The 14,110-nt window shown below is 34.9% G+C and overlaps 1 protein-coding gene across 4 annotated transcripts in view; it reads right to left on the bottom strand.

Annotated features, from left to right (window-relative positions):
- CCSER1 (coiled-coil serine rich protein 1) overlaps positions 1–14,110 on the bottom strand; it is a 581,898-nt gene that overhangs the window by 272,685 nt on the left and 295,103 nt on the right. For all 4 annotated transcript variants that reach the window (XM_015861337.2, XM_032444181.1, XM_015861338.2 and 1 more), the window contains exon 7: positions 6,789–6,866. In XM_015861337.2, the coding sequence (XP_015716823.2) occupies positions 6,789–6,866 (78 nt within the window). The remainder of the gene's footprint in view (positions 1–6,788; positions 6,867–14,110) is intronic.

The raw sequence follows: 14,110 nt of genomic DNA, 5'->3' as shown, positions 1-14,110 counted from the left end.
CAGAAAAAAATAAAAATAAGAAGAGAGACCATCTGCTATTGTGAAAAGACTCATACAGCAATTAGGAATCCCATTTTCAAGTTCACAAATTTGTTAAATTTATTTTATGAAGAAAATATCTGTTGTTCCAACACATACTGGCAACTGAATTATTAAATATATTCTTCTATTACTGGTAGCCCTAAATTTTAATTACATTGGAGGAAGTATATGAAAACACTTCGTTGCATTGATGACAATACAATGCCAAAAGATTCAGTTTTGGAATTGTCAGTGTGGGTTTACATTTTCATCTTTAATCAATGGGATTAGAGCGGTCAGTACAGTATCATCCATTCATGGACCAAAACCACATTACTGCAACCAGTGAGCACAAAGCCATTCATTTGAATAAAATTTCACTCCAAATCACTTGGATTAATCCTGCTCAATAAAAATGTTCATCATGTATGGTCAAGCATACAGGTTCCCCAAGGCAGTGGTCACAACCCCATGCTGCCAGAGTGTTTGGATAATGCTGTCAGACACAGAATTTGAATTTTGGGTGGTCCTGCATAGAACCAGGATCCTTGCTGGTCTCTTCCAGCCCAGGATACTCTATGATATTTTCTGAATGCCTATCAGTCCCTAGTCAAGGGAATTTGGGTAGATTTACTGTCTGAACTGAGATGATTAGTATGAAGAACTTCAAGAGCTCTTACTGGAGATAGTAGGATTCTCCCTTGGAGCTTCAAAAAACTCTGTTTACACAGTCTTACTGATATGTTTTCAGCAACCTGTAATGCTACAAATCTTATGTCTTTTTTTTAATTTTTTTTTTTTTTTTTTNTTTATATATATATATATATCTTTTTACTCAGTGGGAAAAACTTACCCTGTAGGTATAACAGAATTCACTGTGTGACAGCATGTTTACCTCAGGGAAGGAACAAGAATTGTCCTAATATTTAGCCTTGTAGCAGTAAATATATTCATTTTTTAAGGTATACTGGAAACACACTTAGATAGAAAAAAGTAATGATGATCTTTCTGTATGCTTATGTTTGAAGCATTACACTTGTGCTTGAAGCATTCTCTGTATTTCTGGTATATTCTGGAGATTTTAGTAATATATTTAACCCATAATGTATTTGCCTGATAAAATAATTGATATTTTGGCATCAAGAGCATTAATTTTCACTTAGCCTATATTTATCAATTTTGAAACATTGAACTAACCCTCATTTTATATAGAGTGTTTCAATAAATTAAAGAGAAGTACTAAAAGAAAAAACAGTGTATGTTCAGAAAATCTTGGAAAGACAGGCAGCAATGATCAAGGCATAGATACAGAACAGGCAAATACAGGTGTAGTTCCTGGTCATTTCCAATTCTGTCAAAGCCTGACAAGTGCACATCACCCACAAGCACTCAAGACCACTTTTGTCTAGGTGATATATTCTTCTGTAACAGTAAATCAGCCACTCAGAAAGGTGTCCCTTCCGTGCAGATCTTGATGTTCACTCCTGCAGTCTGCACTTTTTAACAGTTCATTACAATTTCATTTCTTAATTGTGCCACTAACCAAACAATGATAAATCCTGTCTCTGTATGTTGGGTTTACATGGAAAGGAATGGGTGGGCAACTTGCAACCACCCACCCACCCAAATCAGCATCTTCAGAAACTGCAGGTTATAGTGTTGAAGGCTTTCATCGAGGCCTTTGATAGTTTGAGCCGCATCAAGTAAGACATAAGGAATCTTAGAGGAAAGGAATATTGATGCAGAAAATGAAATCAAAGAGTGAGAGGGATCAATTCATCTGATGAATTAGAGATGACAGACTCATTTAAAATAATCTGGAGATCAAGGGGTGCAGACTAGGGTACATGGGGTTGAGTTAGTAATACTTTAGTTATCTTCATGTCTGATTCGTTCCTGTAACATAAGTAACAAAAATACTCTGTATCTCGTTCCAAAAGAAATGACTCCTATTTATTTCCATGGAAACTATAACAAAGAGCACAGTATCACAAAAGCCTGCAGGCTACACTCAGATAAACCTTATCAGCAGAGGTGACCCACTGTGTTGAAACACACCACCCACTGCCTCCCTGTGCTCACAACCACTGTTTGGCCTTCATAACTGTTCAGCAAGTGTCACTGAATGTCAATGAGTGCAATGCTTTCTGCACAGAGAAATTCTAAGAGACACCTTTGCTTCATATGCATTTCCATGTCAGATGCCATTCTGTCAGAGTGCCCCACTGCTGCTGTCTATCACATGGTAACAAAATGTAATGGAATATAGTCAGGAAGGTTCAAACTCTACTGTCACAGCACCAAAAGCTGCTTCTGATGTCATGGACCAACACAGAAAAATAGGAGGCATTACTTTTGCAAAAGCTGTAAAAATAAAACCAAAAACCTCAAAAAAGAACTAAGGTGCTTCATAGTTTCTTTCGCTGTTCAGTGAAGACAGAAAGACAGGAAGAGGCTGGAAAAAAAGAGGAAAAGAGGGATAAGAGCTCAACGAGCTTCCAGCCTATGACTGAGAGTCACCAAAACCTAATTTGTACCAGTTCATAGTTCATAATGACTATCTGTCTAGACTATGTGACTATTTCTGTGTTTTGCAAACAAAAAGCAACAAGACTTTAATAGATAGCCTACTCAAAGAGCAAGTGAATGCTTAAAATATTGAAATCTCCATTTAAAGAAGTAAGGTTAAAGGTTAACCAGAATAAGCAGCCCTGTGAAGTAAAAGTCTAACTCATTGTCAACTTTGCTGACAAGGACAAGACCTTACACTACACTGAAGCATGTTAAGTCATGCTCTGAAAGATAAACTGTCTTAAATAAGTGGGAATATCATGGTGACTGTCATAGTGATTATTCCAAACATCTGCACTAAGACTATTACTTTGATAACTGACCATATGTAACAAGTCTCTCTTAATAAAATTGTGAGCACAAATATCATGAGCTGTCAGAGTCACAACCAGTAGTAACTACAAAGATCGGGGTCACAGACCCTTTTGAGCTGTGAGATAAATGAACAAAATATTAGAACAGACCTACTTAAGCATCAAGCCATACCTTACCAGGACTATAACAGTGATAACATTGCTAAGGACTGTTAGTTTTTACTACTTGTGTTAGCACTTCCATTTCTTACTCAATTAGCATTCGTATTAATTACAGAAATCAGAACGCTTAAAAATAATGGATGTTGAAGAAAATTCTTAGCTCCCCCACAGCAGAAAGGAAACTATGTGGGTTTTTTTGTTTGTTCGTTTGTTTTTGTTTTTTCTTATGTTTAATGCCAATTAGTAGAGCATGGTTGAGATTCAACATAGAGTTCAAATGCAATTAAGCAGTGCTATAATAATTACTACAGTTAGTATCTACAATGTGGTTGTGGCTAATAACCAACGAGACTGTTGTTCATTATAACAGATAATGTTTAATTAGATAATACAAGATATGTTATGGACTACATAGCTACTTCTTAAAAGTGCCTGCCACTATACTTTAGAACATTTTTTAAAATAACAAGATGTAATTATAAAAAAGCTTGATATAATGAGTAGGAGAAAGGAACAGGCTGTAAAAAGTGGAAGACATTGCTTTGTAAGCTGACATTTCAGAAACACCCCCTCCTTCACTGATTCGCAAAAGGAAAAGCAACATTATTTTTAATTACAGATCATGAGTACAGATATACATAGTCATAATTAAAAGCCTCTCGCAGTTGAGCAAGCTGCAGTTTTGCTGTTATAGTGTAAAGTAACAGTCAAGGTATGACAAAGGCCATTCCACTCTGTTACATTTCAAGTTCTTAATTCTGAAATATTTCAACTGTGACATCACTTCCTATTTCTCGATGAGATATGACTCCAGTTCTTCAATAAATATTAAACAGAAACAGAGGGATAAACTTCTGTTCAAAGGAAGGCATTTCCCTATCAAAGAGTTTAAGTACAAAATCGCTACCAACAAAAAGATGTTCTTTCGTGATAGGATAAACTTTTCCCACAATAGGAAAAGATCTTGCTCTTAAAAAAAGAAAAAAAAAAGTTTTAACCACAAAAAAACATCAGAGAGCTGAAAGCCAAAATTTGACATAAAAATAACCTTGACTGAAAAGAAATACCTTTGAGTGTTTCATCAAAAATTGGTTTAGAAAAGTTTTTCTAAAGTGCACTGTCTGCATGCATGTCTGAACAGGATTTTTCTATAAGCTTTTATAGAGCATAGCTGAGGAAGGCTTCTCTGAAAGCAACGTGTCTCTAGCTAAACAGGGAGAAGGAAATCATAAGTCACATAAAGAATAGGTTGTACTTTTGGCTACTGCGCAAAGTTGATCTTGGCTCAAGCAAAACCAGCTTCCATAACAGCTATTTGCAGCTGTTAAGAACTGAATGTTGCTAAAACACATTAAAGTGACAGTTTTATAGTTTTCATCTTCTCAAGGGTTTAGGTTTAATTAGTGCTGGGGTTGGCTACCCTTAATTCTTACTCAAATGTTTTCCATTTCTTTTGTTACTCAGAAGGAGAAATTGAATAAATAGAACATAATCATTCTGTAAGAATAATATATGTAATGCACACAGGTGGAACATCTGCTACTGCACTGGAAAAAAAATTCCCTCCCAGTATTTCAGGGTATGGTCTCACCTGAATTGCATCTTTCTGGTAGAGCTATGTCACACAACATAATGTGAAAACGGTAGCTGAGTTCACTGTCTCTACAACTGAGTTACAAACATGCAAGCACTCCCCTGGGAACTGCGCTTCCCACTTTCCTTAAACTGAACTCAAAATCTTACAACGGTGTTTGAAGAAGCAGGCTTCTCCTTCACATTTGTAGAGCACATATCCGTTGGGATTAAGACTCATAAGCATCTGCTTTGGCAAATTTGAATGTTCACTTTCTTGCTATTAAATCAGGAATCACTGAGAACAGTTTGATTTCATTTCACAGTCTAGTATAAAAGCTTAGTTTATAAAAGTTTAGTTAGCTTCAACTACTCTAAAGATATGCAAAGTTTATATTATCCTACTCTGTTACACCTCTGTTTCCAGAATCACAGAGTGGATCTTTTTTCATCACACACAGCAAAGGAGGTGGAAAGAGTCATTATTATAATTCTAAGGGAAATGCATCATTCCATCATCAAAAGCCAATATTACAGGGTGACAGTTCTTGGAAAAGGTTATGTCTGAAAAACCAATCATTCACATCACTTTTTGGAACAACATTGCTCCCTCTTGGAATGAGTCAGGAATGAATAACAAACTGTTACATTTTATCCTATTTTTAATTATACTTAAGAGAACTGGCTGTGAGGTGTATTTGATTTCAGTTCATTTGAATTCCACAGCAAAATGTATTCCCTCATTGGTTTATTGTACCACTTTCTAATGTAAAATATAAAGGGCTCTTAATATGAACAAGTACCTTAATTTTTTATTGAAACAACTCTTCCACTTCAAATAAGCCATTTGTAGCTTATTTTCAGCTATGCAAGCTCGATTTCCTTTAAAATCAAATAAAGGCACTGTGGTGCATTTGTCAGAGATTTCTTGATGCAGAGACAAGTGCACTTACTTCAGCTGAGGACTTCACTATTTCACGCCAGATTTCCATACCTGTTACAGCCTTATCTGAGCTGAGAAGTTCCTTACTCTCTCTAAGACATATCTTACTGTTTCCCCAGGCAGAAGGAGAAATGATAACTACAAGATTTGCCTCATAATTTTAGAACATTTCAATGTGTATTTCATGTGATTTCCCAAGGGGAAATCTAGTATCTTGGCACAATATTGCTTCATTTCAGCCAAAACTGACTGAGAGCTCAGGGGCTTGAAAAGATTAAACACCAGAAAAGGAGTGTAAATCAGTGTACAGTTGACCATGAAGATGCATATGTACTTCCACTGATGAAACCACTAAGCAAGCTGCACCATTCCGGTAATAGGAATCTGCTGGCTAGATAGCTGGTTACAAACATAACACAACACATTACAACTCTTAAAGAGACATGAAAAAATAAGGAAAAAAAAAAAAAAATAGAGGGAGGAGGGGGGAGAACTATGAAAAGAGGCACTGAAATTGGAAGTAGGACTTTAACAGCACAGTGCAGGTGAGACAGTTCACAAAAAATAATAATAATTTAAAAAAAAAAATTGCATATATATTATTATTATTTATATAATTGTTATATATAATTATATAATAATTATTATTATTATTATTTAATTGAATTGAGGAAGTGTGAGCTGAGGCTGCTGTTTCCTGCATTGGTAACATATGAAAAATAGACTCAAATCAAGAATTATGAAACTTCACTCATTCAATTTCCTCAGCCTTAATGCAGTGCCACACATTTGAGACAATGGCACTGAAAACAAGAGTCCACTCCTCTTTGTCTTAGCCAGCAACTGGCAATGATATCTCTTGGCCTGCAGTGACAGCACTGCTCTGAATACCTGGATAACCTGTGAGGATCTCATACAGAGATCTCATGCATATGGGATAAATAAAAACATAGTCCTCTTTTTCTTAAATAGTAGTTCATAGCTCCAGTTTCTTCTGTTACTGAAAGAACAGCCCTCTCAAAACCAAGAATGTCTTATTCTAGTTACTTAAAATCTGCACAGTATGGTGATATACAAGACCATCAGCCGACATCACAGTAATTTAAAGGAAAGGAAGCAGTAGTAACAGCATTTCACAGTACATCAGATTTCATGGTAAGCCAAAATATATATACAATTATTATAGAAGAATGAATTAACTATACCTTAAAAAGTAATGGCTCTTCAGGAAGGGGGCTAACAGGGAGCGAGGTGGTGCTGCTAGCTGGACTCATGTCTGCACTCTGAAAGAAAACACACAGGAATTCACATTTCCAATCAAGTTTTAGAAATATCTCTTTATATTTTGGAGAAGAAAGAGTTCAAAAATTATACTTAAAATACAACAGAATTAGACTGAGAAAGCAGCTGCCATCTATACAATACCGGTCATTAATTACTCAAAGATTAAGTGTTTCACAATCAGTATTTATATATATATATATATTTATTTTGAACAAAATCCTCATTTGAAGACTGAACCACATGCAGAAATATACAATAATATTGCATCTACAAAGAATAATGCAAGATGATAAATGAAAAAACAAAGTCTCAATATATAATTTATTTATTTGATAGTCAGATACTAAAATTAGAGGGCAAAATAAACACGAAAATATATTGAAGAAAAGCATCTGAATTAATGTTTAAAAAGAACCCTTTCCCATGAGTCAGTATATATCTTACAGCTGAGGACTAGTAGATGAAACTAAAGAGTGAACAGCAAAATTAATAATGAATTCAGTAAATCCATCCAGGCAAAATGACTGAAAGACTGAAGCAAAAAATCCAGCCTTTTTTAGGTTGTTGACATAGTCAACATTTGAATAGATAAGACATGTAAAAGACAAGTATGGAGACTCTTTTTAATTTACAATGGTAATAATGACCAAAGAATAAAATACCTAAGAAAATGCAAAAATTATACAAGATTTTTCTAAGAATACTAGAATACCCAGTACTTTTAGGGAAACAAGTCCCTAAGTGCCATGATTTAATAAACTGAGCTTACACAACTAACTAATCAGCTATCTGTTTTCACATCACTGTGATGTGACCCATTTGATAGTCACAAGCTCTGAAAGCAAAGAATATTGTTGCACCCCATTAAGTTTCACCAATGTAGGAACATGTATATAATGTATATTTTTTTTTAAATTATTTTTTTATTGTAGGTACTGTATTTTTTCAGCCAGCTCGGAAAAGGAAAAAATATATATATATATTTATAACAAAACCTTGTTACAATATCCCTATGTCCTAACTGACATCAGACAGAATTCAGAATTGATACCTATTGGCAAAATCATTGAGATTAAACATATATATATCAGTTATACCATATCTGAAAGAAAAGACAATGGCTACTTCTTGAATAAAAGGAATGTAAGACAAGGAGGAAAGAGGGTGACACAGTGATTATTCATATGGTAGGGAAAGAAGAAGGCAGTATATAAACTCTGCAACAGAGAGAGTTTGTTGGGGAATAAGAGAGACTATACTGTATCAGAAAGCCAATATCTTTACCAAATCCACTTTCAGTACAGTTGCAGATATTAACACTTAGACTCCTGCCATTGATCATCAAGGACAATGACTCAGACTATTTGTTAAACAGAAGGGAAGAAGGGCACTTTCAGATTAAATTCAAAGAGCAGCCAAAACTAGGGACCTCCTCTTTGAGAATATCTGTCTCAAATGTAGACAGTTTGTGTTTTAATTTACAGAGAACTGATAGATAGATAGATAGATAAATAAATAAATAAATAAAATAAAGAAATGAAGCAACTGCTTTCCAAAACAAATCATGCACCCTAATTTTCAATTACAAACTAATGGAAAGACAGTCCAACACTGAAACTGTCTCAGTAGGAAAATCAGCAATGCAGATTGACCTCTGCACTCTGCATGAGCTGCAAATTCTCCAGCAGTTGATAGAATCTAAGATGGAACAACCTTGACAATGCTAATGTTGCTTTGACAAGACTTCCTAGGGCACATCCCGATGCTGGCCTCAGCAGCATATCAGCTCCTCCTGCAGAATGAACACGAGACAGCCCAGGTCTGGAAAACATGCTGACATAGCACCATGCCTGGACTAACACATCTGTCACAAGACAGGGGACATTATTATGAGCATCGTGATGGTATGGCTTCTGGACTGGTTTGAGTCTTGCCAGACTGGAGCACCGGCACATGAGACTTGGTCTGACTGCAACTGCATACATACCCTCAGCAGCTCCTCCAGCAACTCCAGCAATTTTTTCTCAAACAGAAGAAACAGAATAGCTTTTCTGTCAGTGTAAATTAATTAAATTCAGTGTCACTAACACAGTTTGTTAAAGCAAATAATTGACTGAGACAGTATCACGCATTGATCATTTTAAACAACATAACACGTCCCACCTAAGTTTACTGGCCATGTCTAAATAACATTCTGCAGCCTAAAGTTCCCCATACAGAAGAAAATACAATTATTGGACACTTTTTTATTTGTCAATCCCTAAGCCCATTCTGTTCTCCTAAAAGCAGATAGCCTGCCTAAATTTGAGAGATTTTAGTTATACATCAGGAAGATGTTCTAACATAATGCTATATTCACAACTTGCAGTTTTTCACAGATGTTGAACATTTGTATCATAACCATACTTAAAAGTTCAAATAAGGAAAATTTCAATATTTCCCCATTTCGCAGAACTTTGCAACAGTAACTTTCATTATGTAAATTTTTAATGCTTTGTTCTTCTGGAGGTGGCTTTTGCAGATCAAGCCTTTTCCCTGTGTTGGTAGAAACCTGAAAAGCGCAGAATGTTGCAAAGCTTTTAACATCTAAACTCTATTTTCTACAAAAAAGATGTCCGAATATCTAGGAATTCAACTATTTTTCAGTATAACTGTTTAAAAAGGATTGCCCATGTTACAAAAATAAAAAGATTATGAGTAGGTTTAGTGCTTTATGTTTTGGGTTGCTTGGGTTGCTTTTTTTTTTTTTTTTAAATTTGGAGCAGCATGTTAAAAAGCAGTAAATGGACATCAGAATTCTGCCAGTAACTCTTCTACAGTTTCAATAATTAATGTTCAGATTATTCTTCAGTTTCTAGAACTGATCACCCTACATATATATCATCCTCACTGCAGAATGATCAGGTAGAACAGAGTTGCTTCTGGGCTGTAGTAATCATTTTATTTGGAGACGACATTTTAAAGAAAGTAATTATCAGGAAATTTCATGAGAATGAGGCAAACAAAAAAAGAAAATAAGTTTCTGAGAACAAACATTTCCCATATGTATGTTTTGCTCAGTGACTGAAGATCAGAACCCCCTTGTGGACAAAATCCTACCATTTCAGCTAGGTGAAAGAGAAGGAAGGGACTTTATAGATCTGCTTTAAGGTAGTTGCAAGCTTGATGTTGTTTAGTTCTCTTCCATTTGTGTATATATGCTTCAAAACATAATCCTGTATGTCAACATAAATTGTCTAATGGAAAATTAGAGAACACAAAGAGATTTTTCAATCAATACAGTAGATCAAGAATATACAAATGCATGTTGCTAAAGCCACACTCCTTTAAAAATCAGTGGTCGTCTTCGAGCCTTCAGCCACTGTTCTTTAAATAAGAACAGGTTCACCTCATCTCATAAACTGGGACTTTTCCCACTACAGAGCCTTGTATTTAATCTGATCTTCTCTAGCAAGAGGCTTATGTATCAAATTTAGTTAACTGTATCATAAAATTTATGCATATCACTCACAGACAGAAGCCAACTTAATTTGCTACAACTGCTTTTCAACAAGGGTAAACACTGCAATGATAGTTGGCAGACATTAACTTCTCTGGAGATCAGTATCACAACATATTGATCTAAGAAGTTAATCCTGACAGAGAAGAAAACTTTCGGTGGATATTACAGCCATAGAACAAATAAATCTTTGTAATAACCAAAGAAAAGACAACCTGTGTACTTTAGAGCTTTTGCTAAGGAGTAGTAGATGAATGTTGATGTTACTTCTGGGGTGATAGTTTTAGTTGTTTCATGAGTTATGCCAGAAATTTATAATCTAGAAGCTGAGTACAACTGAGAACTGAAGTAAGTGCAGTCAGCAAGCTCAGCAGTGACATTTTGATATACTGAAGGTAATCAAAGGCCTGTAAATGGATTCATTAATGGAATGAATTAAATATTATTATCTTATTCTATCCAGAACAGTGATAAAAGAAGGTGAAACAGTTTCCTTAAAGCTAGACAAGGCTGTTAAAAACAAAGACGGGAATCGGGAATTCGCAAGCCCAAGAGCTCTAGTTCTTTATCCAGAGAATGAATGGTTTCCTCCTATGCTTCTGGACTGCTGTAATATCTGTAGATTCCAAGTTATTTAATATCATTAAGAGTTTTTACTGATACATGCACTTAATGCAAATAAAAATTACTACAAACAAAATCAAAATCAGTTTTGGTAAGAACAAACATCAAAGCATGTGAAATGAACTTAACATTTTCATCCTCTTCCATGTTTGATTAATTTTCCCCCACAAATCCCATCTCACTCAATGACAAAGAATGGAACTGCTTAAAATGTAGATAGGTCTACTTCCTATATTTGAATACTATCTGGGTGGTTGCTTGTAATTGTATTTCACACATCTTCTGTTAAGAGGCATTGTCGATTATTCTGATAACTAACACTTGCAGTTGCCAACTGAGATATTTGATATTTTGATATTTGGCTGGCACATTGCTTATCACTGTACACAGCCGCTCCCACAGTTCTGAAGGCTTTGTGGGTCTTGTGTCTGTCATGTGTTATCTTAGTTCCCATTTCAAGGAAAAACCACAAATGACAACTGATGCCACTTTTTTTCAACTTTTTTGTACCAGTAAGTGAGGTGTAGGTAGACAAATGAGTTCTTAGTGGTTCAAGCATCTGCTTAACCAGCACTTTGGATACAGGCAGACAGATTAGGCACAATTTCTCTTACCATTTAGGCAAAGCTAATCACTTGAGCTGGGAAATGCCAATGGGAAATGCCACCTCATACAAGATGCTGAATTGTCACATAACAGAATTTGTATATCTAGTACTGTTTATTTTAGAAGACCGGGAGTTCCCAGGAACACTACATAAACACATTAAATGTGATATTCTGCAAGTTAATTAAATAGTTTAGACTCAGATTAAATTTTCACATTGTTTAATTTACATTTAATTTACTCAAAATATTTATATTTCACTTAGTTATCTCTATGTTCCTTATATTAAACACAGAACTATAAGGATACCAAAGCACTGGGAAATATATAATATTAAAGTATATAAATAATAAATTTAATAATTAATTAAAATCATATATATATAATCATGCTTTTCAATTGCTAAAAGAAGAGAAAATGAAAATACCTAATATCTATATTATCTGGTTGATGGCAGAAGGAAAACATCATCTCAAACATGTAAAATATGTAAACAAAATAGGAAACTGAACTAAGCATCTTAAAACAGGGTCAAAAATTGGAGCTTGCTGGCTTAGTACCAAGTAAACAAAGTGGAAAAAAAAAAGCCTCTGTTTTTAGAAACACAACATATTTTTACATTATAATAACAACAACAAAAATATGTCATTACATAATTAATAGTTACATATTATCAAATATGCCCTTATTTGTTCTCTTCATTTACATCTTCATTTTTCATTGCTCACCCTTTCATTTTGTCTTCCTTGCTTTCCTCCACAAACAGACACTCCTAATAAACAGAGACACAAGTTTCCTTGGACAGGTTAGTTGGTGGCACCAAGAGCTCAGAGGAAGGGTCCAATTTTCTGTTCATTAATTCATAGGGGAAAAACACATTTACTTTTCTAAATAGAAAATTTGTTCCTAGTTAATATCTAAAAATCCCATTGACTTCTATCTGCAAGTAAAATGTAATTTTCAAGCTAACACGGATGATGATTTTAGGGTTAACATCTCTTCGTTATGTATTCCGTAAGATCATCGATGATCCTGGCAGCATGAATTGGGATTGTTACTACGTATCATATTAAAAGTAACTCATGTCATATTCTTTTCTGAACAAAAAACAGGTTGTTGGGTTTTTTTTTGTAGACCCAAATGTATTGTTGACGACAGTGGAAAACTGACTTTCTTGAGCAAAATTCTACTCCCCCACCGTTTCTATTGTTTCTTTCATACTTCATTGACTATACTATCCAGACTTGACACTTTGTTACTGTATATTTTCCCTAATAGTATCATATAATGAGATTTTTTTTTTTTTTTCTCTTTCAGCAGTCAATTGAGAGAACCAAGTACTCTCCAGGGATTTTTATCTACATGTCCACTGCTAGAACAAGGACTACAAGAAAAGAACCAAATGGCATTTCACATTTGGAAGTGTGCTTCCCTGTTTAAGAGTCTTCATTTATGTGATTCTGTAGAAATTTAAGGTCAATGTTTAATAAGTTTTGCCATGTTATTTAAATCACAGTGTTTTTAACAGTAAAATTCTCTAGTGACTTCTGAAACAGTTTTGAAGCATGCTGAGCTTGCTTTTGGTTCATCAGCAGCTTCCAAGGTGGAGTTTGTCAAAACACAACAAATATTCTTTGATTCTGTAAATATGTAGGACACTGCATTTCTACCTTCTGACAGCAGCTGTAATTCATAAGAGAAAGAACAAAAAGGGAAAGGAACAATAAGACATTCAGCTCCCACCCTGGAAGAGTTTTCAAGGGAAATTACCCCTTCTGCAGTCAGATTTCCACAGTCTTTCCAGCTGTACTTGCTCTTTCCTATTGAGACCCAATACCTGCTTTTCTTCCTACCGGTATCATCTTGCAGAGTGGTTTATCTTCACAGTACTTCCAATTTCATCACCCATCCATCACTACCACTGCTCCTATTTTGTCCCAATCCAAAATAAAAAGTCTTCACACCTTCTCTGTTCTTTTCCCTTCCATTGCCCTATGGTCATCTCTTTCAGCCCATGTATACAGGATGATAAACATATACATGTAAATGTATTTATACACACACACACACACAAAACTGACTGAAGGAGTGTCTGTGAACAACTGGTTCACTCCAAGAAAGATATGAGGAATCTGCTCAAATGCCTCACATCAGAAAATTTTGCCAAGGGTATCGCCATGAGGCAGAGCTTCTGAGCACCAGACATAGCTTTGGCAAGGTCACAGTGCATTGCTTAAGACACTGAAGCAACTTGCAATGGGATGGTGGGTTTGATGTTTCCTGTACTGGTGCTTAGGCATTGTGCTACTGTTATTTTCATTGCCTTGGCTCTGCATTTTGTTTTCTTTTTTTTTTTTTTTTTTTTTTTTTTTTTTTTTTTTTTTTTTTTTGTTTAGCAATGGTATTATATATTAAACTTGCTGTGAAATCTGAAAAGCATTTTATAAAGCCATTACCAATAAAATATTCATTTTTCATTTACATTATGTCCAGCAATACAAATGAGCATAATTT

The sequence above is a fragment of the Coturnix japonica genome, chromosome 4 (genome assembly GCF_001577835.2).
Source record: "Coturnix japonica isolate 7356 chromosome 4, Coturnix japonica 2.1, whole genome shotgun sequence".
Taxonomy (NCBI): domain Eukaryota; kingdom Metazoa; phylum Chordata; class Aves; order Galliformes; family Phasianidae; genus Coturnix; species Coturnix japonica.
The sequence above is the reverse complement of the archived record's forward strand: the minus strand, read 5'-3'. Positions and strand labels throughout refer to the sequence as shown.